General features: G+C 40.9%; 1 protein-coding gene across 1 annotated transcript in view; it reads left to right on the top strand.

The window, feature by feature from the left end:
* The first annotated feature begins 10,106 nt into the window (after positions 1-10,106).
* hydin (HYDIN axonemal central pair apparatus protein) overlaps positions 10,107-25,404 on the top strand; it is a 67,939-nt gene continuing 52,641 nt past the window's right edge. The window contains exons 1-23 of the mRNA XM_078796275.1: positions 10,107-10,215; positions 10,385-10,510; positions 10,719-10,838; positions 10,997-11,131; positions 12,032-12,231; positions 13,628-13,752; positions 13,922-14,105; positions 14,816-14,936; positions 15,157-15,256; positions 16,582-16,700; positions 16,776-16,999; positions 19,270-19,337; positions 19,417-19,658; positions 19,757-19,857; positions 19,968-20,103; positions 20,531-20,695; positions 20,771-20,923; positions 21,921-22,159; positions 22,257-22,518; positions 23,391-23,534; positions 23,606-23,749; positions 23,984-24,076; positions 25,125-25,345. Coding sequence (XP_078652401.1) covers positions 10,412-10,510; positions 10,719-10,838; positions 10,997-11,131; positions 12,032-12,231; positions 13,628-13,752; positions 13,922-14,105; positions 14,816-14,936; positions 15,157-15,256; positions 16,582-16,700; positions 16,776-16,999; positions 19,270-19,337; positions 19,417-19,658; positions 19,757-19,857; positions 19,968-20,103; positions 20,531-20,695; positions 20,771-20,923; positions 21,921-22,159; positions 22,257-22,518; positions 23,391-23,534; positions 23,606-23,749; positions 23,984-24,076; positions 25,125-25,345 — 3,395 coding nt within the window. The 5' untranslated portion in view covers positions 10,107-10,215; positions 10,385-10,411. The remainder of the gene's footprint in view (positions 10,216-10,384; positions 10,511-10,718; positions 10,839-10,996; positions 11,132-12,031; positions 12,232-13,627; positions 13,753-13,921; positions 14,106-14,815; positions 14,937-15,156; positions 15,257-16,581; positions 16,701-16,775; positions 17,000-19,269; positions 19,338-19,416; positions 19,659-19,756; positions 19,858-19,967; positions 20,104-20,530; positions 20,696-20,770; positions 20,924-21,920; positions 22,160-22,256; positions 22,519-23,390; positions 23,535-23,605; positions 23,750-23,983; positions 24,077-25,124; positions 25,346-25,404) is intronic.

Genomic DNA, 25,404 nt, shown 5'->3' with positions numbered 1-25,404 from the left:
GGGGCAACTGAAATTGCTGAATTGGCTGGAGAGAAGACTTTGATGTGTAGGAGCTTGGGGAGAAAGATTAAGGTTGATTGGATACTGATTGAAGCATCCCATTGCTTAACTATAGGAGCTCATCATGTTTGCTGAGTTCAAAACTTTTAATCACCTCACACTTTCAGGAACATCCCTAACAAGCTACCTGAGACGACTGAGACAGATTCCGCTCGAGTTGGCTACCGAGTGATCATCGGTGTGGTGCTCACGCCATTGAATGTTGTGCTGTGCGAATAATTACATCCGGAAGGCGGAGTCGGACTGGATGCTTTCAGTTAAAACAGGCTCATTGGCTAACAATGCGGGTCAAAAGACCGAGTGAAAGCTTACCTATAAAAGCAATCTTCATTCTTAAATGTACTGCAAAAAAAGTCAGTAAGGATAATTCATAATGGCGCCTACAGAGAACATACTAACTCCTTATTTCTAAAATGACAAATACTTAAACTTGCTGATATAGTTCATCTTCAAACAGCAAAAATAATGCATAAGGCTAAAAATAACCAATTACCTACTGGAAGGTACATTATTTAAAAAACAAACAAACAAATACAATGGATGCTTCTTGGGCCCCTGTTGAGTGTATGTGAGGTTTTTTTTGTTTGTTTGTTTTTTTTTTTACCAGAAAAGTGCAATAGAAGGAAGTTGAAAAAAAATGACCTTACGTTTTTTGTCAAAAATCACCGCCTTCAAAAGCTGGCATTTTATGCCATTTTTGGATGCTTCTCGGGCCCCTGTTGAGTGTGTGTGTGAGTTTTTTTTCTTTTTTTTTTACCAGAAAAGTGCATTAGAAGTAAGTTGAAAAATTGAAAAAAAACCTTAAACTGTATTATGGAAACCGGTCGCCAGCCAATCACAGGGCACATATAGACAAACAACCATTCACACTCACATTCATACCTATGGACAATTTGGAGTCGCCAATTAACCTAGCATGTTTTTGGAATGTGGGAGGAAACCGGAGTACCCGGAGAAAACCCACGCATGCACGGGGAGAACATGCAAAGTCCTCACAGAGATGGCCGAGGGTGGAATTGAACCCTGGTCTCCTAGCTGTGAGGTCTGCGCGCTAACCACTTGTTCGCCGTGCAGCCCTAATATTAAAATTAGAAATTAGAAAATGCAGAAGTGCATTTGTAGTTAAATTTAAAATTAACTGGAGGTTTGCCACCAGCTGTTTATAATTATCTGCCTTGTAGTTTCCATTCATTCATATTCTACCGCTTATCTTCACAAGGGTCGCGGGGGTGCTGGAGCCTGTCTTCGGGGTACACCCTGGACCGGTGGCCAGCCAATCACAGGGCACATATAGACAAACAACCATTCACACTCACATTCATACCTATGGACAATTTGGAGTCGCTAATTAACCTAGCATGTTTTTGGAATGTGGGAGGAAACCGGAGTACCCGGAGAAAACCCACGCATGCAAACTCCACACGGAGATGGCCGAGGGTGGAATCGAACCCTGGTCCTCCTAGCTGTGAGGTCTGCGTGCTAACCACTCGGCCGCCGTGCCGCCCCCATCGAGACACTATCATTTTTAATTTAGCACCTTTTGCCTGTCTTCTCTACGGCTCATGTATGTTTCAGTTCGCCATGCCTGACAAAGTCTAGACTTCTCAGTGTGTGACAAATACCGTTTACATAACAAACAGTGTATTTAAAAAAAAAAAAGAGTATTTTTGATCTTAGGGATTTCTGATGCATCCGGGCCTCATTAGACCAGAAACAAAGACAAAAAATTAAAAAGCCCCTTCAAATAAACAAACACATACAATTGGGGTTTTATTTATGTGGACTCAAGTAGTAGCTCTCCGAGATGTAATCAGCGGTACCCGAGGGTGCAGAGACGTTCTCTCACACCGGGGGAAATATGGAAAGAGAAAGCACTTTCCAGGGGAGGGGGTGGAGGACCAGGCATGGGGGACAGTGATGATGAAAGCACAGCAATAAGCTGCAGCCCTCCCTGCCTGTCAACTGTAGTCATAGCATCTGAATCCTGGGAGATAATTGCTTTTCTCGCTGCCATTTTTTTTTTTATCAAGTTCTCCTTCATTTCCTACTATCAGTCATCCTCCGTCTGCTATGTTCTTCTTTGTCCCGTTCTCCGAATGAGGGGACGTTTGAAAGTATAGTAGCATGTGTCTGCAGCAAACAGCAAATAACTTCTTGTGGAATCGTGAATCCTAAATCCTTGACTTGTTTACATTTGTTGTCTATCTGACCTGCAGACAGAAAGCACTCCTAATTCATTATAGCTAAATGATTATGAATGTGAAACATTATTTTATTCCTTAGAATTGGGACGATTTTCACACACACACACACACACACACACAAGGAAGTGTCTGTTGTCATGCTAATGAGTTCTTGAGGAAAATGGCAGCTCATAAGTTAAAATATAGTATTTTTTAATTCATCTATTCATTAATTTTTTACTGCTTATCCTCACAAGGGTCACGGATGTGCTGGAGCCTATCCCAACTGACTTCAGGCGAGAGGCGGGGTACACCCTGGACTGGTGGCCAGCCAATCACAGGGCACATATAGTCAAACAACCATTCACACTCACATTCATACCTATGGACAATTTGGAGTCGCCAATTAACCTAGCATGTTTTTGGAAAACCCACGCATGCGAGAACCCTAGCTGCGAGGTCCGCGCGCTAACCACTCGACCACCATGCAGCTCCGACAGAAGTGCATTTGTAGTTAAATGTAAAATTATCAGGAGGTTTGCCACCAGCTGCTTATAATTATCTGCCTTGTAGTTTCCAAGAAATTAATTCATTCATTTTCTACCACTTATCCTCACAAGGGTCGCGGGGTGTGCTGGAGCCTATCCCAGCTGACTTCAGGCGAGAGGCCGGGTACACCCTGGTCTGGTGGCCAGCCAATCACAGGGCACATATAGTCAAACAACCATTCACACTCACATTCATACCTATGGACAATTTGGAGTCGCCAATTAACCTAGCATGTTTTTGGAAAACCCACGCATGCGAGAACCCTAGCTGCGAGGTCCGCGCACTAACCACTCGACCACTATGCAGCTCCGACAGAAGTGCATTTGTAGTTAAATGTAAAATTATCAGGAGGTTTGCCACCAGCTGCTTATAATTATCTGCCTTGTAGTTTCCAAGAAATTCATTCATTCATTTTCTACCACTTATCCTCACAAGGGTCGCGGGGTGTGCTGGAGCCTATCCCAGCTGACTTCAGGCGAGAGGCCGGGTACACCCTGGTCTGGTGGCCAGCCAATCACAGGGCACATATAGTCAAACAACCATTCACACTCACATTCATACCGATGGACAATTTGGAGTCGCCAAAAAACCTTGCATGTTTTTGGACTTTGAATCCACACAGAGATGCCCCGAGTGGGGAATCAAACATGGATCTCCTGTGTGACCTGCACACTAACCACTTCTCCACCACGCAGCCAACGAAAAGGGTAAATATTTCAATATTTGAGTACACATCTACAATAGGAAATATGCCTTTCAGAACTGCTTTTCAAGGAAAAATGGTAATGGTTTTATTTCATTTGAACATGCATCAGATTACAATTGAATGCATCACATAATCAGTTCACAGTTCCACATGTCCAAAAGGAGTAGGAAGAAGCAAAGCTTATTAAATCCTACCCTTCTATCTGGTACTTTTACAATCAGTAACTGTTACATTTGTTCACTTCCTGCTTTCCTAATATTTTTTTTTGTCACATACTAATGTACAAGGTCATATGACCATACAATGACATAATGGGTACCATAGTAACTGTCAAAATAGCATCAGGAGCCTTTTAAAACATATGCAAATCTAAGCCATAAACTGGGAATGAAACTGAAACACTAGACACTGATGTGGATTTAAACAACGGGGAAATGTAGTACATGATGCATAGTTAGAACCAAATGGTGCGTTTGTGTCGTTGGTGATCACTACTTCAGTCACTATGGGCTGTCAACAACATGAGGTGGTCACTGTGTTCCTTCCGTAGAGACTCGTTACTCCCATTATCAAATAGGGACTCGGTCTCGTGTGACATGCTGCTTTGAAACTTACTGATCGTTATGCTATAGACATGTGAGTAGTCAATATGACCGTGAAAGGACATCTCAACTCCCTTGAGTGAAATATCCGCTTTTATGATTGAAGTTCAACTGCTAGATATACATTCCATTGTTTCTATTGGTATCATGCAAAATGGCAGTTTACTTCGAATAAGAAAAGAAGAAAAGAATGAATAATTGAATCTCTTTTCATGGTGTTCCTCTGATATAAATCTTACATAAATCTTATATAAGTCTTTCAAAGATTTTATTCCCTAACTTGTCCATTTTCCAACACGACCAACAGACCCGATGCAAAATGAAAAAAACGTCACATTTCCAAATGAAAGTGAACATTTTCATCTCTCACGTGACAGCTCTGACATTATTATTGTATATGATTAACTTATATTGAATTCTTGTCTTATCTATAGCCTGACATCTTCACACGTCTTCACATGCACACGCTAAAACAGTAATGTAGAGTTTCTCTGTGCAGGAAGCAAGCATTGCTATAAATAACTCACGTGTCGGTAATTCTATTGGCATGGCTTTGGTTTTTTTTTTTTTTTAAAGCGCCTCCCTTTCTCTCTGAACACCCTGCTTTCACTCCTTGATTTGTCTTCTTCTTCACTCGCTCCTTCTCTCAAGGGATAGCTCAATGCTCAGGCAAGCAGCCGGGATGAAGAGGTTCTGTCAGCCTGTTTTCTTTGCATCTGTTCACTAACTAGCTGGCCGTAGTTTTTCATTCTATAGCAATAGTGTGAGATGATTATATATAGTAAAGAAAACGTGATGAATATGCACCGAACTGACAGGTACGGGGGAACGAGTGGTTAGCACGCAAGCCTCACCGCTAGGAGACCCGAGTTCAATTCCACCCTCGGCCATCTCTGTGTGGAGTTTGCATGTTCTCCAGGTACTGCGGTTTCCTCCCACATTCCAAAAACATGCTAGGTTAATTGGCGACTCCAAATTGTCCATAGGTATGAATGTGGTATGAAAGCGGTAGCAAATGAATGAATGAATGAATGATATAATTTCTTGGAAACTACAAGGCAGATAATTATAAGCAGCTGGTGGCAAACCTCCAGATAATTTTAAATTTAACTACAAATGCACTTCTGCCGGGGCTGCACGGTGGTCGAGTGGTCTAATTGGCGATTCCAAATTGTCCATAGGTGTGAATGTGAGTGTGAATGGTTGTTTGTCTATATGTGCCCCGTGATTGGCTGGCCACCAGTCCAGGATTTACCCCGCCTCTCGCCCGAAGACAGCTGGGATAGGCTCCAGAACCCCCCGCGACCCTTGTGAGGATAAGCGGTAGCAAATGAATGAATGAATGAATTTCTTGGAAACTACAAGGCAGATAATTATAAGCAGCTGGTGGCAAACCTCCTGATATTTTTCAATTTAACTACAAATGCACTTCTGCCGGGGCTGCACAGTGGTCGAGTGGTTAGCGCGCAGACCTCACAGCTAGGAGACCAGGGTTCAGTTCCCCCCACCCCCGCGACCTTCATGAGTACAAGCCAGGGGTGGGCAAACTTTTTGACTCGCGGGCCGCATTGATATGACAAAATTTACGGGGGGGGGGGGCAGACTATATATTTTACACGTAACAGTCCACCTGGTATTATTGTATCTGTAAAATTGTCATGCAATCTGCTATTATTATTTATTATTTTATATTTATATTTAAATATTTTAAAAATAATAAAATATTATAATAATTACAATAAAATAAAAATAATAATTATTATATTATTATTATGTAAAATATGCAAATATAACAATAATATTATATATAATTAATATAATAATTAGCATTAATATAATGGTTATAATAATCATAATACTTCTAATAATAATTATAATAATCTAATAATAATAATAATAATAATGTTTATTATTGTTATTATTATTGTTATTATTATTATTATTATTATTATTATTATGTGCTTGTGTCCCTTTTTTCAGGAGCACTTTGTAAACAACAGACCATGTCAAAAAACGAAATTGATAAAACCATCAAAAGGTTGGCTCAGGCCATGATGCCAGGTTGTATGTTGAGTTTAAATGAAATACTTTGGAAAGATTGGGCGGGCCGTATTCAAACATTTGGCGGGCCGGATGTGGCCCCCGGGCCGTAGTTTGCCCACCCCTGGTATAAGCGGTAGAAAATGAATGAATGAATAGTTCTGTTTCTTTGCCCACCTTCTGGTTTGCAAGGCAAAACAATATGCAATAAACCCCAGCAAAATAAATGCTTCACCATGTTTTGCACATGAAACTTTTCCTTGTCAAGATTTAGACTTTCCTCCCAAGGTCATCCAGGTCCATCCTAACCTCTATCCTGTTTGCTGCCAGCAGCTTCTTGGACAGGTTGTGGTTTAAATGAAATGAGTCAAAGGAAAGGAAAAAAAACTCAAGGAGCAGAGAAGGAGTCACAAGAAAGAATGTAGGGAAGACAGAGAAAGACGTGTGTTGTACCCCGAAAGTTTCAAGGGTATTTCAGTGAAGAGCTTATGTCTGAAACTTTACTTTACACAGTCTAATACCATTCTGGTATTAATGGGTATTAAAAGACTTACTGATGGGAAATATTGCCCCATACATTGGCACTGTCTTCAAAAACAGCCCCCCTCCCCCCTGGAGGGTTATACTGTTTTCTTGATCCTCCCCCGTGTCTGTCACTATATCCTCATCATTCATACAACTCTTACATCACATTCAAGATTCCACCAAGACTGATTCTGGAATTTCCAGATTTATTCAGGGCTGAGATGGTGTCCAGTTTAGTGGGCTGTGGATGACATCCATGTGGTGCTGATGGTAGCATCACATTGTAAGGGGTGTCTTAGTGGACTATTCAATGATTCAATTCGGAAGAGTCGGATTCGACTATGAATCTTGCAGTTGAATCATACAAAAATGTAAACTGTACATGATTGGGGTCCCCCGAACGCAACACAAATTCACACACATTTTATTAATTGGTGACTCTAAATTGTCCATAGGTATGAATGTGAGTGTGAATGGTTGTTTGTCTATATGTGCCCTGTGATTGGCTGGCCACCAGTCCAGGGTGTGCCCCCGCTTCTCGCCCAAAGACAGCTGGGATAGGCTCCAGCACCCACACAACCTTCGTGAGGATAAGCGGTAGAAAATGAAAGAATGTTATAAATGAGTGGAGTTAGACCTTGTGGTCCAAGTAGCTAACAAAGTGGTTCGCGCGCAGGCCTCACAGCTAGGAGACCCGAGTTCAATTCCACCTGTGTGGAGGTTGCATGTTCTCCCTGTGATACGCGAGTACTCCAGTTTCCTCCCACATTCCAAAAACATGCTAGCTTAATTAGTGACTCCAAATTGTCCATAGGTATGAATGTGAGTGTGAATGGTTGTTTGTCTATACGTATGTGCCCTGTGATTGGCTGGCAACCAGTCCAGGGTGTAACCCGCCTCTCGCCCAAAGACAGCTGGGATAGGCTCCAGCACCCCCGCGACCCTCATGAGGATAAGCAGTATTCAAATACTCTGTATTCAAATATATTTATTGGCATAAGGACAATGCATTCTTAATGATAAGTAATGGTAATGGTAATGGTTTTATTTCATTTGAACATGCATCAGATTACAATTGAATGCATCACATAATCAGTTCACAGTTCCACATGTCCAAAAGGAGTAGGAAGAAGCAAAGCTTATTAAATCCTACCTCTCCATTTTGTACTTTTATAATCAATAACTGTTACATTTGTTCACTTCCTGCTTTCCAAATATAGTTTAAGTAAGTTTTTTTATTATTTTTTTTCAATTTTTTAAATGTTTTTAATGTTTTTATGTTTTCTAGAGTCGTAAGAATTGGAATTGTGTGGAACTGTGAGAAAAATCACCAGTCAGTGCTTGCTAATCGTGTATTGTTGCCAAACAGGATAACATATTTCAAACCCGATGCCTACTGGTGTATCTGACCATGCCAGCCATGGGTTGATTGATGCCCCTTCCAGGCTTTCAAGCCTTTACACCGGTCGATTTTTCTCCTTCACTCCCAAGAAAGATGTTGTTTCCTCTGGGGTCTGCCAGACTGTAAAAGTCACCTCTGACATTGACATCTTGGAAAGTTCCTCTGAGGACCTACAGCCCCAGACAACACACAGGACAGCCTTGGCCTATGGAAATTTCAGTGCCGGGTTTTGAGACTGCCGGTTTTGACCATTGCCCCTAGCTACATTTGTCATCTGATGAAATGATGTAGAAGTGTCACTTTGTTCAAGGTCTGGAAGAGAAAAAAAAAATTCAACTTTTATCCGACCGACAGAAACAACTGGAGTTACATTTGCAGTGGATGATTAGTACACAAATATGTAGCAAGTTATGCCAGAAGCGTGTCGACTCTGTCATTTGATAGCATTTGATATACTGTTTCTTTTGGCCAAGTTTGATTGAGAGTCAAATCATATCATGCAAGACATGTGATGAGGCAAAAAAAAAAAAAAAAAAATGGCGTGACTAGGAAGCAATTCCGTTGATGTGTTGATGGGCGTCTTTTTTTATGAGCAAGGATAAAGTTGTAGGCTTGAAAGGACCGCACCAATTCACTTAGTGCGTGTACACTATGTCAGCAGTCTGTGGTGTGGCACCAAAAATGACTGGGAAAATTGAATATTGATTGGATTATGAATAAACACTCGCTGCCAGTCACATTTCTGGTTTAATAGCTCTGAAATAGCACCACCAATCACATTGACGCATGCTGACAATACCAGTATAATTAAGGAATGGACTTTACTATTCATTTTGATTGGAGGATATGTGTTTTTTTTTACATGACATGATGATAAATTGTGTCAGTGATATGGATGAAATATATTTCCATATTTTTTTCTCATTGTGTAAATCATATTCCTGACCATTGTTGACTTGTTCTACACCGGAAGTCGTTAAATAATAAATAATTGCGTGTAGAATTGATTGACAAAAAGCATACATGTAACGTTTTAAATATATTTAGACTTTCAATTCACCAAAGTTAGTCATCAATCAGTCAAAAGTCATCATTTTATTTCTTTTTAGCATTATTGTTATTCATAATTTTTTCACCAAAGTTACTCAATATTTGAGTGTAGAGATTTTGTGAACACGACACCACAGTGCCCCCTGGTGGGTGCTTATCCAAACATCAACTAACAGTGTCTTTGACAGTCTCATGTAATTTTTAATTACATATCCCCTTACATCGTACTGATAAGGGACACTTTCACATGATTTGAAGGGTTTGAAAAGCCTACTGGTTTTTTTTGTCCTGTACAATGTCTTAGTAGAAGATACGCTGTATGTAACACAACGTAAGATGGCGCCCTTTAACTTCGTCGATGCTTTCAGTCTTTCATATCACCTCTCCCTGTTCAAAGCAACAAGCCTGTCATATTGCCACCGTTAACATTCAAAAGAAGGGCATATGGATTTTTGATTTTGTTTAATCTAGCAAGGGTTTCAGCGACCTTTTGTTTCATATTGATTTTTGTCCGTTTAGCACACATTGTAGTCAAACCTCAGTTTTCGAACAGCCCAATTGTCATATGATTCGGTTAGGGATAGTCCAGATTTATTGACATGAAGTTGTGTGACATCCCATCAGAAGTGCAGTGCATCAAGACTTTCCTTATATCAGGTAGGAAATTAAATAATTTTGTTTCGCGTTCTTTATTACGACGGTTTTGAACTTGGTCATGTGTAGTTTTGTGATATAATCGTTTTATGTGGAACTTATGATGTGTTTTTATGTCACCAGCGTCAGGAAGTTAGCGCTTCAAAACGGTTATCTTTTCATGACGCTTTAAAAAATAAACTCCAGCTCACTGATACATGAACAAAGGTCGCCATATTACAAAGGGGAACAAGTCGTTACTCTTGCTAAATTGTTTAATGGTTGTTAAAAAACCACAAGATAAGCATTAGAAAATGAATGAATGAATCAATGAAACTCATTTCCGGGTTTGCCCACAGCGGCCAATCGGTGCACATGTTATTGAGAGGTCAGTTGATGGCGATCGCCATGGCAACATCACACAACCAAGGAACGCAGATCACCGCGCCTGGATGTTAGAGAGGGGTAAAAATGTTCTTTTTTAAAAAAAAATTGAAATAAAACTTGATTTCTCTCACATTTTGACGTCATAAGGGTCATAATTAGCTATTGTAGCATTACATTGTGTAGCATTGTGGATGTTTTTGTCTGACTTGGGATACACAGGTTAGTATCCATTATGTTTTGTTCTCAGGTGAGGCCTTATGTTCTCACTCAGAAGATGTTGCAGTCCAGAAAGCTGGTTCAGGCTGAGGCCTGTGAAACGCAGCTCCCACGTCTCCTGGAACTATTGGACACTAGCGTGAAAACCCATCAAAAGGTAAAATATCAACAATTCTAACCATGCTTTAGCTTGTAAAGCAATGTATTCTTTGTAAAAATGTAATTACTTTACTATAAATGTACAATCTAATGTGAAAAAGTGTAATGTTTAATGTGAGTACGTCTATAAATATTTTAATGTTGGTGTTTTTTTTTTTAATATAAGGTTTGTTTTGCGGTATCACTTTGATTTTGTATGTTTACAGATACCCTTGGTGGATATAGATCAGACACTTTTTCAGCCATTCCCACCAGAGTTGGTCTTCCAGAACTTCATGCCCGTGCAGTCTTACAAGTTATCGCTGCAGTTGTTTAACAACGACAAGGTACAGACTTGATGGATCAACCACTGTGAGAACATGAAGAAAGGGATGATTAACAATTTTGTGTTGGAATTGTGACAGAGATGTATTATTGCGTTTGATATTATATTTATTTTGTATTTTTTTTTTCCAATAATGTTATGCGTTTGTTTCTTTTCAAGGTGTCACGGCATGTCAAGCTGGAGCATCAAGAGTCAGCTTATTTCTATGTTGAAGGTCCAAAGGAGGCGAGGAGTAAAGTAGCAGCGGGGTTGTCCGTGACTTTTACGGTGTGCTTCACTCCACAGGAGAGCAAGGTCTAACTCTTACCTACCTACAATATAATAGCATAATGTCCCTCTGATGTACTCGTTGAGACAAACAACCATTCACACTCACATTCATATCTATGGACAAGTTGGAGTCGCTAAATAACCTAGCGTGTTTTTGGAATGTGGGAGGAAACCGGAGTACCCGGAGAAAACCCACGCATGCACGGGGAGAACATGCAAACTCCACATAGGGATGGCAGAGGGTGGAATTGAACCCTGATCTCCTAGCTGTGAGGTCTGCGCGCTAACCACTCGACCGCCGTGCAGCCCTAATATTAAAATTAGAAATTAAAATTAAAAGTGTCTAAAAACTATGTCTGAAATATGGCAATTTTTACTGAATTTGATGAATAGAAAGATAAATAATGATATATATTTGTATGTATTAAGAGCTCCAAATGAACTGATTATGCCAATCAAGCTAAAAGCTAGCACACTCGTCTCTTGAATAGTAGTAGAAGTTTTGAATCCCACTTGACCCCCCCAAAACGTGACAAATAGTCCAGTGTGACTTGTACTTGTTCCTGATCCTATCCATCCTGGTCACTCCCAATGAGAACCTCAGCATCCTCATCTCTACTACCTCCAGTTCTGCTTCCTGTCTTTTCCTCAGTGGCAATGTCTGTAGACCATAACTACCTTTACCAAATTATGTGTTGTCATTGACATTAATATTTAAATATAATGATCTAAACATTTAACTGTGAGAAACATGCAAAAAATGAGAAATCTCTTTCACACAGTAAGAGTGATTATTACTTTATTTAACTAACAAGTTACCAACGTCAAGAAGATAAATATAATTGTCAGTGCATTGTAAGCTGCATTAATGATGCACATATTCTTTTTTATTATGCTTTGTTTTTTTGTACTTTCTCTTAACAGGACTACCACCACACTCTAGTCTTTGTGACAGAACGGGAGCAGTTTGAGGTGCCAATTCGTGCCATCGGACCAAGAGCCAGGCTGAACTTTCGCGATGAATTGCATTTACCTGTTTGCTTGGTGAAAGCCTCCACACGCAAGGCCCAGCTTGTACGCAACCTAGGAAACCGCATTGCCATCTTCAAGCTACATACTGAGAGGTGAAGACTAATATTAAAATTCATTCATTCATTCATTCATTTTCTACTGCTTATACTCACAAGGGTCACAGGGGTGCTGGAGCCTATCCCAGCTGTCTTCGGGTGCGAGAGGCGGGGTACACCCTGGACTGGTGGCCAGCCAATCACAGGGCACATATAGACAAACAACCATTCACACTCACATTCATACCTATGGACAATTTGGAGTCGCTAATTAACCTAGCATGTTTTTGGAATGTGGGAGGAAACCGGAGTACCCGGAAAAAACGCACGCATGCACGGGGAGAACATGCAAACTCCACATAGAGATGGCGGAGGGTGGAATTGAACCCTGGTCGCCTAGCTGTGAGGTCTGCGCGCTAACCACTCGACCGCCGTGCAGCCCTAATATTAAAATTAGAAATTAAAATTAAAAATGTCTAAAAACTATGTCTGAAATATGGCAATTTTTACTGAATTGGATGAATAGAAAGATAAATAATGATATATATTTGTATGTATGAAGAGCTCCAAATGAACTGATTATGCCAATCAAGCTAAAAGCTAGCACACTCGTCTCTTAGTAGAATAGTAGTAGAAGTTTTGAATCCCACTTGACCCCCCCAAAATTTGACGAAATAGTCCAGTGCGACTTGTACTCGTTCCTGATCCTATCCATCCTGGTCACTCCCAATCTATCTTGATATCAAAATGTGATGAATAGTCCAGTGCAAATTGTATCTGTTTTTTTTTCTTCTTCATAGTGAATTTTTGGCTGGTGCTACTTAAGGTGTATTTAATCTTCTGGCCTTGGAAAGTACAATATCTTGTCGAGTAATTCAAAGTTAGCACACTCGTCTCTCAGTAGAATAGTAGTAGAAGTTTTGAATCCCACTTGGTCCCCCCCAAAATGTGACGAATAGTCCAGTGCGACTTGTACTTATTCCTGATCCTATCCATCACGGTCACTCCCAACGAGAACCTCAGCATCCTCATCTCTGCTACCTCCAGTTCTGCTTCCTGTCTTTTCCTCAGTGGCAATGTCTCTAGACCATAACTACTTTTACTTTTTGATATCTTGATATCAAAATGTGACGAATAGTCCAGTGCGACTTGTACTCGTTCCTGATCCTATCCATCCTGGTCACTCCCAATGAGAACCTCAGCATCCTCATCTCTGCTACGTCCAGTTCTGCTTCCTTTCTTTTCCTTAGTGGCACTGTCTCCAGACCATAACTACTTTTATCTATCTTATCTATCTTGATATCAAATTGTATCTGTTTTTTTCTTCTTCGTAATGCATTTTTGGCTGGTGCGACTTAAGGTGTATTTAATCTTCTGGCCTTGGAAAGTACAATATCTTGTTGAGTAATTCAAAGTTAGTAACTCTGTGACCTTATGGTATTTTTTCTTCCAGCCCTTTTTCAGTAACTCCCTCCTGTGGAAGTCTTGATGTTGGTGAGAGCATGCAAGTCACTGTGGCTTTCAATCCGATGACCACAGGAGACCACCGTCAGGATCTGCTGCTGCACTATGACACTGGTAAAACACATTCATGTCTACGGAACCAGATACTGCATAGTCTATTCATATTTTCTGAACCGGAGGGAGGGGGGGTTCTATGATGCCACCTTTCTCCCATATATAATGGTGTCCTTTCATCCCTACCTAAAAGATTCTTTTTGCCCTCAACTTCTCTTCCTTTGCTCAGGTGAAGATGTGCGCATAAGTCTGCAAGGTTCGTGTGAGGAGCTGTACCTCCAACTGATTCCCGAATACCTTCATTTGGAAAAGACGTACATCTCCTTGTCCAACACACACACCGTGTCCCTCACCAATAGTAGTGATACCACTCTTAGATACTGCTGGATGACAAGTCAACAAGAAGAGAACCTGTGCGTATGGACTTGAATATCATTAGCTTCCATTGTGTAGGTTGTTTTTATTAATTGTAGTATTTACAAATCACATGCTAAAATAGGGCTGCACGGTGGTCGAGTGGTTAGCGCGCAGACCTCACAGCTAGGAGACCAGGGTTCAATTCCACCCTTGCATGTTCTCCCCGTGCATGTGTGGGTTTTTTCCGGGTACTCCGGTTTCCTCCCACATTCCAAAAACATGCTAGGTTAATTGGCGACTCCAAATTGTCCATAGGTATGAATGTGAGTGTGAATGGTTGTTTGTCTATATGTGCCCTGTGATTGGCTGGCCACCAGTCCAGGGTGTACCCCGTCTCTCGCCCGAAAAACAGCTGGGATAGGCTCCAGCGTGAGGAAAAGCGGTAGAAAATGAATGAATGAATGCTAAAATAATGTTCATTGCCATTCAGGAAGCAGAATTTCAGTTTACCCCAACTGATATATTGGTATTATCAATGCTTTTTTTATATATATTGGCCAATGTATCAGTTATTAGTCGATATATCAGTCATCGGCTTTCTTTTGACCCCAAAAATCTAATATCGGCAGGGCTCTATTTCACTGTATTGCTATAAATGGCTTATCTTTTTTTTTATTGGTAACACTTTGGTTTAGAAACAGCCTCTTATTTTTTGCTGAACACCCTGTGCTAACTCTTTGTTTTGTTTTCCCTCTCTGCTCTCTAGGGATGCCTCAGTGCTCAAGGAGCAGTCGCTTGTTCAGTGCCACCCTGACCCACCAGCCGTGCATCAGCTCGCCCCACCCTTCCTCTCTTTCTCACAAGGTTGCCTAACCGTGGAACCAGCGGTGTGTGTGTTTTTGCTTTCCACCTTTGCGTCTGGCATTCAGAGTTTGATATAAGTCATTGCAAAGATAATCAGAAGCACAAATATGTATGTGCAACATTACCTTACTTCGAAATTAATGTCAGAAAGCTTGACCTGCCTGTGTAGAATTACAATGCTATATATATTATATATTATATTTATATTTACTGTAAAACTACTTTTTTTTTAATATGACTTAGGTGGGAGAGATATGGCCAAAAACCACATCACGTTTCAGTGTCGTCTTCAAGCCCGGGGAAGCCAAAGTATACCAACAAACCATATATTGTGATGTCACAGGTCAGTGTTTGGCTAGTAAATAGAGTATTGACTTAAACAGGCTTTGAACGTGATATGCTAGGAGTCCACTGGGCCCGCGCCAGTTGGTTCTAGTTCGCACCAAAGATTATGTGATTGGCACATAGTGGCTCGCTGTGGCGCCGGATATGCTAAGAGTCCACTGGGACGGCGCCAGTTGGTTCCAGTTTGCACCAAAGATTATGTGATTGGCGCGTAGTGGCTCGCTGTGGCACCGAATATGCTAAGAGTCCACTGGGCCGGCACCAGTTGGTTCCAGTTTGCACCAAAGATTATGTGATTGGTGCGTAGTGGCTCGCTGTGGCACGAATATGCTAAGAGTCCACTGGGCCGGCGCCAGTTGGTGCCAGTTCGCGCCAATGCAATTAGCTGTGGCGCCTAGTGTTGCCAATAAGTTGCCTCGTGGCGTGCAGTGGCTCAAACTGCCTCCCAACTGGCTCGTGGTGGCCCGTATCTGCGGCAAAAATTGTGTTTTGTGGCAAGAAAATTTCAAAATGGGCTGCACGGCGGTCGAGTGGTTAGCGCGCAGACCTCACAGCTAGGAGACCTGAGTTTGATTCCTCCCTCAGCCATCTCTGTGTGGAGTTTGCATGTTCTCCCCCCGTGCATGCGTGGGTTTTCTCCGGGTACTCCGGTTTCCTCCCACATTCCAAAAACATGCTAGGTTAATTGGCGACTCCAAATTGTCCATAGGTATGAATGTGAGTGTGAATGGTTGTTTGTCTATATGTGCCCTGTGATTGGCTGGCCACCAGTCCAGGGTGTACCCCACCTCTCGCCCGAAGACAGCTGGGATAGGCTCCAGCACCCCCGCGACCCTCGTGAGAAAAAGCGGTAGAAAATGAAATGAAAATTTCAAAATGTTTAAAATCTCGTAATGGCGGCAAATTACGGCAACAATAATTCGGCGCCACATTGAGCCACTACGCACCAATCACATAATCTTTGCCGCCGGCCCAGTGGACTCCTAGCATAACGTCCCTCTGATGTACTTGTTCCTGATCCTATCCATCCTGGTCACTCCCAATGAGAACCTCAGCATCCTCATCTCTGGTACCTCCAGTTCTGCTTCCTGTCTTTTCCTCAGGGGCAATGTATCTAGACCATAACTACTTTTACCAAATTTTGTGTTAATTAATATTTAATTAATATTTAAATGTGATGATCTAAACATTTAACTGTGAGAAACATGCAAAAAATGAGAAATCTTTTTCACACCACTGTATTTTTTTTTAGACTACATCTTTGGTTTTTGTTTCTCTGTTTTGTACATTCCTGCTCACATTATATTGTTATTCTTCCTTCAGGCCAAAAATCTCCCATCCCCCTGACAGTTAAGGGCGAGGGTCTCGGACCTGATGTGCAAATTAATTGTAACCTAATGGATATGAAAAACATTTTCATAGGCCACACAGTCTCTTATGAGGTAATTCATTTATCAATTTTACATCTTCATATTGTAACCAAATTGCATCATCCAATTCAGTCTGGTTTCCTGCAGCTCCAACTGTCCAACCGTGGGCTGATTGATGCACCTTTCAAGCTATCGAGTCCGAATTCTACTTTTGGTCAGTTTTTCTCCTTCACTCCTGAGAATGATGTTCTTTCCTCCGGGGACTGCCAGATTGTAAAAGTCACCTTCCACGGTGACGTGTTGGGAGCTTTCTCTGAGGACTTACTGCTAACTGTGACAGGACAGCCTCAACCACTCGCAGTGACTTTCAGGTGAAGTTAGAGTGTTGTACCTTTCCTGTTATATCAACAGATTTAAAGTACATATATGACACTGTTAGTAAAAAAAAAAAAAAACGATTACAATTGAATGCATCACATAATCAGTTCACAGTTCCACATGTCCAAAAGGAGTAGGAAGAAGCAGAGCTTATTAAATCCTACCCCTCCATCTTGTACTTTTACAATCAGTAAATGTTACATTTGTTCACTTCCTGCTTTCCTAATATAGTTTAAGTTTGTTTTTTTTTGTCTCGTACCGAAGTAGGAGGTGATATGACCATCCAATGACATAATGGGTACCATAGTAAGTGTCAATATAGTGATATATATAGCACATCATGACTGGTTCAAGACTCTTCATCCTTGTATTTAGCAAACATCAACTGCTTGTATTGTTTCTTGAATTGGCTCATCGTTGTGCATTGTTTGAGGGTCTTACTCAATCCATTCCATAGTTTGATTCCACATACTGAAATGCTATGGCTTTTTAACGTAGTCCTAGCATATAAGTGTTTCAAATGTACTTCTTCCCTGAGATCATATTTCTCCTCTCTTGTAGAGAAGTATTGGATGACATTTGTAGCTAATTGGTTATTTTTAGCCTTATGCATTATTTTAGCTGTTTGAAGATGAACTATATCAGCAAGTTGAAGTATTTGTGATTTTAGAAATAAGGAGTTAGTATGTTCTCTGTAGGCGGCATTATGAATTATCCTTACTGACCTTTTTTGCAGTACATTTAGGGAGTGAAGATTGCTTTTATAGTTATTAGCCCATATTTCCACACAATAAGTAAGATATGGTAGAACCAGAGAGCAATAAAGAGTGTGGAGTGATTTCTGATTGAGAACAAATTTTGCTTTGTTCAATATTGAAATATTTCTGGCCAACATTTTATTACTGTATAAACATGCTGTGACTCTGTAGTAACACACACGTTTTTTATAAAATGTAATATTTTGAGGCATATTTTGGTAATTTAAAGGATTATTGGAACTTTTTACCTGGACGTATTGATTTCACAGAGCCGGTAGCAGCAAACATTACTGCTGTCAACAACAGCAGCATTTAAGATTGCGTTGGCTTACACTTATTATGGCAGACTTTGTGAAAGCTTTTGTGATTTACTCCCCCGAGGCAGATAATATCATTGCTGAGTATGAGGCAGATCCAGCTATAGTGAAAACGCTAAGCCATTGTTGTAGCGTTGAAGTACTGCGGGTAGAAGTAGTGCTGAAAATGCATTCATTTTCTACCGCTTTTCCTCACGAGGGTCGCGGGGGGTGCTGGAGCCTATCCCAGCTGTCTTCGGGCCAGAGGCGGGGTACACCCTGGTCTGGTCGCCAGCCAATCACAGGGCACATATAGACAAACAACCATTCACACTCACATTCATACCTATGGACAATTTGGAGTCACCAATTAACCTAGCATGTTTTTGGAATGTGGGAGGAAACCGGAGTACCCGTAGAAAACCCATGCATGCACGGGGGAGAACATGCAAACTCCACACAGAGATGGCCGAGGGTGGAATTGAACCCTGGTCTCCTAGCTGTGAGGTTTGCGTGTTAACCACTCGTCCGCCGTGCCGACCCAGTGCTGAACATTTCATCTGAAAAATAAGACCATCACAAAACAGTCACTTACAATGTCTGCTCTCACTGGGATGCCAACTGATAGAATGGCTGTGTCTTCCAGCACAAGGCTTGAGCTCCTCGTTACGCTAGTAAATTTAGCATAGTTCTCAGGTAAAAAATGCTAAACTCAAACAAGCATCGACCTGAGTGTTCCAGCGGCCTGGTTGTTTTTCTCGCTTTAGAAAAGCACAGAAAAGGGAAAGTTTAGTGCAGTTTTCCTTTAAAGTGGACCTATTATGCTTTTCCCCGCCTATAAATGTAGTTAGAGTGTTCTAATTCTTGTGGTAAATTATGCCAAATTTTTAGATAATGAGGTTTGGGCATTTGGATATGAGCCCTGAAAGACATTTGGGATGCTCGATTTCAAAGGGCATTGTAAAAATGGAGGTTTGTGATGTCACAGATGAGAGGACTTCCTTATATGGGCATGCGCTATGTAATTACATATCGTTATTGTGTGTAACAGCTCTATAGAAGTCCACAACTCAATACAAAAGGGCTGAAAAATGAGTATAATATGTCTCTTTTAAGAAAGGTTATCTTGACAATGAAGTGTCTATAATTTCAGTAACTATCCTCAAATATTTATGGTGGTTTATGTTTTTATTGTTATTATTATTTCAGGGGCCGTGTCATTGGTCCCACGTTCCACTTCAGTGTTTCAAAACTCGATTTTGAAGATGTATCATTTGGTCAGTAACAATCCATTATTACCAGTTGTTATTTCCAGATGTTCCCCGGTGTAGTGACCTCATTATGTTTTTTTTGTAGGTTTCCCAAAAACAGAACTGTGTTCTCTATTTAACACATCATTTGTCCCAATGACTTTTTCACTACGTGTTGTGGGAGACGGACTGGGGTCTCCCAGTGTGACCAGTGACCAACAAGTGTGCGAGTTGTGCAGGAACAATTGGCAAGGCACTTCCTCTTATGACGTCAGTGCAAAGCCTGTTGAGTTCACTGTCAGTCCTGCTTCTGGTTCTGTACGCGCTATGTCAGATATCAGCATTAAGGTACTATTAAATATCAATAAATGTCAATAAATCAATATACAAACTATTGATAACAATTTCCTTGTATATTACTGCATGTTTTTGCTTTGTCTCTCCAGGTGACATTGTGCTCCAACACAGTCAAACATTACAGGGTGGCTCTGGTGGTAGACGTTGAGGGTGTTGGAAAAGAGGTCATGGCTCTACCCATTGCTGCCAGGTCAGACACACTCCAGTCCGAGTCACAGTTTTACATCCAATCATGTGTTTCTGACTGTCTATTCTGGCAGTTATATATTAAATGTATCGTAATTGATCTCTTAATCCCAGGTGTATTGTTCCTGAGATCATGGTGGAAACACCAGTGTTGGACTTTCAGAAGTGTTTCCTCAATTACCCTTACGAAAAGAAAGCACGCCTGACCAACCCGAGTTCTCTGCCCGTCTGCTATGGCATGTTGGAGCAGGTAAATACGTATGTTCAATGTGCAGTGAAGCGACACTCTTATCAATTTTGTGGCAAATTCATGGAATACTCAATGGCCATGTCAGTGATTTCAACCCTGGTGTTCACTTGCGACAACACTGAACACAGTAAGACTCACAACAAAGCTTTATTTACCGTAATATCTGGTGTTTAAGCTGTTTTTTTTTTCTCTTGTTCTGACTCTTATAAAGTGATGAGGCTAATTTGTAGTCACATTCTGGTCTCGTGACATCCGAGTCCGAGTCATTGGAGAGGTGCATGTGATGCGTTTTTCAGTATCGCAGCTTTTGCTTGGGTTTGCCAGTGCATCTTGGTGGCATTGGGTGGCATTGAGAGTGATAACGAAAGATGGAGAGAGACTGGTAATTTGTCTCAATGAGTGATGACAATGTCTTCCATTTTTTTAGGAATATGAGGAGAGTCCTTCAATTATATTTGGGAGTTCCTTATCAAGGGGCGTGATTCCTCCTCACAGTTCAGCAGACCTTCCTGTGTTTCTGCTGGTGAAGGACGTTGGAAAGCAGCATCACACTCTTTACATTGCTCTGTTTGGCAGCGTACACTCCCCCCTGGTACGTGTGGGCTAATATAAACTGTTCTAGTAAACTATATATCCTCTAACACTTTTGGCTTCTATTCTCTTTCAGGAGGTTGACTTGTCATGCATTGGCCGTGGTCCTATAGTTCACATCCAGAGCCAACAAGTGGAATTTGGCAAAATCCCTGTTCTGACAGATATTGTTAAAAACTTCTGCCTGTCTAACCAGTCACCTGTCCCAGCACGCTTTACAGCACGCATGGTACGAACACATGGCAATTCAGATTCACCTCTCAATAAAAAAAACCAACAATAAAACACTTTACCAGGTTGTATCAAAATCACAAACACTTAAACTTGCTGATATAGTTCATCTTCAAACAGCTAAAATAATGCATAAGGCTAAAAATAACCAATTACTTAAAAATGTCATCCAATACTTCTCTACAAGAGAGGAGAAATATGATCTCAGGGAAGAACTACATTTGAAACACTTATATGCTAGGACTACGTTAAAAAGCCATAGCATTTCAGTATGTGGAATCAAACTATGGAATGGATTGAGTAAGACCCTCAAACAATGCACAACGATGAGCCAATTCAAGAAACAATACAAGCAGTTGATGTTTGCTAAATACAAGGATGAAGAGTCTTGAACCAGTCATGATGTGCTATACATATCACTATATTATGCATTAATACCTATTATGTCATTGTATGGTCATATCACCTCCTACTTCGGTATGTGACATAAAATAAAATAAAAAAATTAAATAAAATTAAAAAAAATTAAATAAAATTAAATAAAATTAAATAAAATTAAATAAAATTAAATAAAATTAAATAAAATTAAATAAAATTAAATAAAATTAAATAAAATTAAATAAAATTAAATCGAATCGAATCAAATCAAGTCAAGTCAAGTCAAGTCAAGTCAAATCAAATTCCTACTCCTTTTGGACATGTGAACTGATTATGTGATGCACTCAATTGTAATCTGATGCATGTTAAAATAAAATAAAACCATTACCATTACCATATGGGATGAAGAACTAGTTAGATACAAAGTTGCATGCACTAGAAACCAAGTACCAAAAGTAATTGTGATATTCAACTCAGTATATGAGAATATTGAATATAATTGCTGACCAATTACAGATCTGCAGATACTTACAGTCCTAAAACTGCTATAATCAATGAAATAAAACAACAATTACTTTACAATTAACACAGGTTTGATTGTGTTTTTGATTCTGTAGAGTCAAAGCAAGTCCCCGTGGTCTGTTGAACCGATCGAAGGGGAAGTGCCACCACTAGGACACCTGGAGCTCAGGATTGTGGCGCATCTGAAAGATACAGTCCCTTTCCAAGAAAAACTTGATATTTCTGTCCAAGGCAGTCAAACGCACACCGTTGTCCTCTCTGCAACAGGCACTGGCACCACGATCGTCAGTGACAAACCCATATCCCCCAATCTGGACCTTGGCACACACTTCAGGTAGAATTCATAAATATTGTCCTCATATAATTCATTACTAAATTAAAATAAAAGCACATTATAGATAACTCTTTTTTATCCACTCTGGTTTCCGAAGCCATGGATCACAGGAATTCCATTTTAAGCTGACTAACTATGGCCAACGAATACACCGACTTTACTGGAAACCCGAGTGCTCATCTGGTCGGACTTTCCTGCCCTCCATCTCAGCGTCCAAAAAAAAGGATTCTGCTACCAGTGGATCCTGGGCGGGATCAAGCGAAGACAAGCCGGTATTCAGCATCAGCCCAACACGTGTGGAACTTTTTCCGGGTGACTCGGTTGACATGTTGCTGAAAGGATCCTCAGATTCCCCCAAGGTAGGTAGAAGTCAGTGACGTCCCGTGAAGTCATGTAGTATGGTGGTCACTACATCTCAGTCATGTGACATTGATGAGACGTCACCTGAGATGACATTACCTTTACACTGCATGTAATGTCTCATTCTGTGTGGAATAGTATGCTAACTAGTTAGCTCATTAGCTTGTTTAAAGCAGCCGTACCTGCAGTATTTCCATAGCTTAGGCGGCATAGTTGCATAATGTGTTGTAAACAAAGAATAGGAGTCTAAAGACGGCTGTAGGGGTGTTATTTCATGTCGACAGGCTCTAATGTTATAATGTTAAAAACTGTATTTAGAATTTCATAAACTACTTAATCTGTATTTCTTTGGCAGTATTTTTTTTTGCAGCTGAAAAACATTTGAGTGGTTAGCACACAGCTAGGAGACCCGAGTTCACTTCCACCCTCGGCCATTTCTATGTGGAGTTTGCATGTTCTTCCCGTGCATGCGTGGGTTTTCTCCGGGTACTCCGGTTTCCTCCCACATTCCAAAAACATGCTAGGTTAATTGGCGACTCCAAATCGTCCATAGGTATGAATGTGAGTGTGAATGGTTGTTTGTCTATATGTGCCCTGTGATTGGCTGGCGACCAGTCCAGGGTGTACACCGTCTCTCGCTTGAAGACAGCTGGGATAGGCTCCAGCACCCCCGCGACCCTTGTGAGGATAAGCGGTAGAGAACGAACGAATGAACGAAACCCCAGATACTTTGTTGCAAAAGTCTGATCACCTAGCGGTGAACTTGAGTATAGAATTCTCCATCTTGGCAGTCAAATTTCTTCATTGATTTGCTGCTTAATATGATGCTGAAGTGAAGCATTTCATTGTTTTGACCCCCCCCCCCCCACAGGTTGTGAGGGAGAATTTCATCTGCTGTGGAATTGTGGGCCTTCAGGGCATTAAGGAGCACATCATGTCTATGGAGGTGACGTGCCAGTTTGTGACTCCTATGATCACAATGTCTTCCCAGAAGTTGGATTTCTACGCCGAAAAGGTTCATGAAATGATGATGAAACTGTGACTTTCTGACCTTGATAGCACTGATTAGTTATTGTTGTCCAATAGCACCCAAGAAAGAGTCTTACTCCACTGTATGAGGAGCTGGTTTTAAAGAACGTGTCATCTCTGGCTCTATCCATGAAGCTCTTTATTGCAGCTCCTTTCTCACTCTGTGAGACGCAGGGAGACCAGAGTACTGCTACCACTAAGGTACCCTTTCACTTGTGCTAATAATGTGAAATAACTTATTTATTTAATATTTAAACATCTTAACAGATTCTAGAGTCTATTCTCGTGATTTTATTCAACATGCTTCAGTGTAATAGAACCATATTTACTTTTATCAGTTATTTTGTCCTATCATCTGCTACTGGTGATCTATACATTACATCAAAAGTAATATTCCTGAAGGACTTTAACTACAAGATGTATTGTTTTTTTCAGAGCATGACATTAGGTCTCGGGGAAGAAGCTCACTTATGGATATGTTTTGATCCAAGTCGTTTTCAAGGCCGGTTGTCACAAGTGGTGGATCAGGTAACAACATGTTTTATAACTTTTTTTTGTTTTTTTTTTTACTAAAAAATTACTAAAATTTCCCCACTGAGGGACGAATAAAGGCATATCTTATCTTAAAAGTTGTAGTGTTATAGATTAAATCAAAGCACATATTACCCAGGTGCTTTTCGGGAATCAATATACAATTTCCACTCGCTACATCGCAATTTGAACATCACTCCATGGGCTCTAATTTTGTAGACCAGGCGCAGGCTCGGCGCACCTGCCTTGCGCATCTGCACCTCTATCCCTCCCGCCGTCACAAGTGGCAAAGAGAGATGGCGTGACAGGGTTTAACACAGCCGAGTGTAATCTTAACCAATGAAATCAACGCCTCCCATTGCCTTTAAATGAGCAGGATCTGTTCCTGACAGTTACATTAAATACAGCAGCAGGCTAATCCAAACATCTTACTTGTTTTCCAGCAGCATTCCTGCTCTACATCACCAAATAGGAGAACCTTTGATGTTATATTTGTTGTATCTCCTCCTCATCCTCCTTGAGAAAATGTGAACAGTAAAAAAAAGTATTTCCTACAGCCAGATTTTAACAATGAACCGTTAATTGTTATTAGTTGTTGTTAATTATTAGTTGTCACTTGGGGGGGAAGGGCGATGTGCATATACCGAAATATTCATTCATTCATTTTCGACCGCTTTTCCTCATGAGGGTGACGGGGGTTGCTGGAGCCTATCCCAGCTGTCTTCGGGCGAGAGTACACACTGGACTGGAGGCCAGCCAATCACAGGGCACATATAGACAAACAACCATTCACACTCACATTCATACCTATGGACAATTTGGAGTCGCCAATTAACCTAGCATGTTTTTGGAATGTGGGAGGAAACCGGAGTACCCGGAGAAAACCCACGCATGTACAGAGATGGCCGATGGTGGAATTGAACCCTGGTCTCCTGGCTGTGAGGTCTGCGCGCTAACCACTCAACCGCCGTGCAGCCTACCGAAATGTTAATTTCATCAATATAGTTGAAAAACCTGAATAACATGCTTTTTTCCCCCCTCTCAGGTCCTTAACATACATTATGTAGGACATCCACACAAGGACAAGATGGAGCTGCATGCAGAAGTTCACTATCCCAACCTCCATTTTTCCACCACCACAGTAGATTTTGGTAGCGTGCTCAACTCTACAGAAAATCACAGGGAAGTCCAAATTACGAACTGTTCCCCGCTTCCTGTTTCTTACCATTGGGCTTGTTTGGTGGATAACACACACTGTGCCGGCAGGTATACTAAAACTGACACACTCAAAAAGATGATTCATTTGAAAACATAATCCTCTGTCT

Source organism: Doryrhamphus excisus, linkage group LG1 (assembly GCF_037039965.1).
Source record: "Doryrhamphus excisus strain RoL-2023G ecotype Guam linkage group LG1, RoL_Dexc_Guam_v1.1, whole genome shotgun sequence".
Classification (NCBI taxonomy): Eukaryota; Metazoa; Chordata; class Actinopteri; order Syngnathiformes; family Syngnathidae; genus Doryrhamphus; species Doryrhamphus excisus.
The sequence above is the reverse complement of the archived record's forward strand: the minus strand, read 5'-3'. Positions and strand labels throughout refer to the sequence as shown.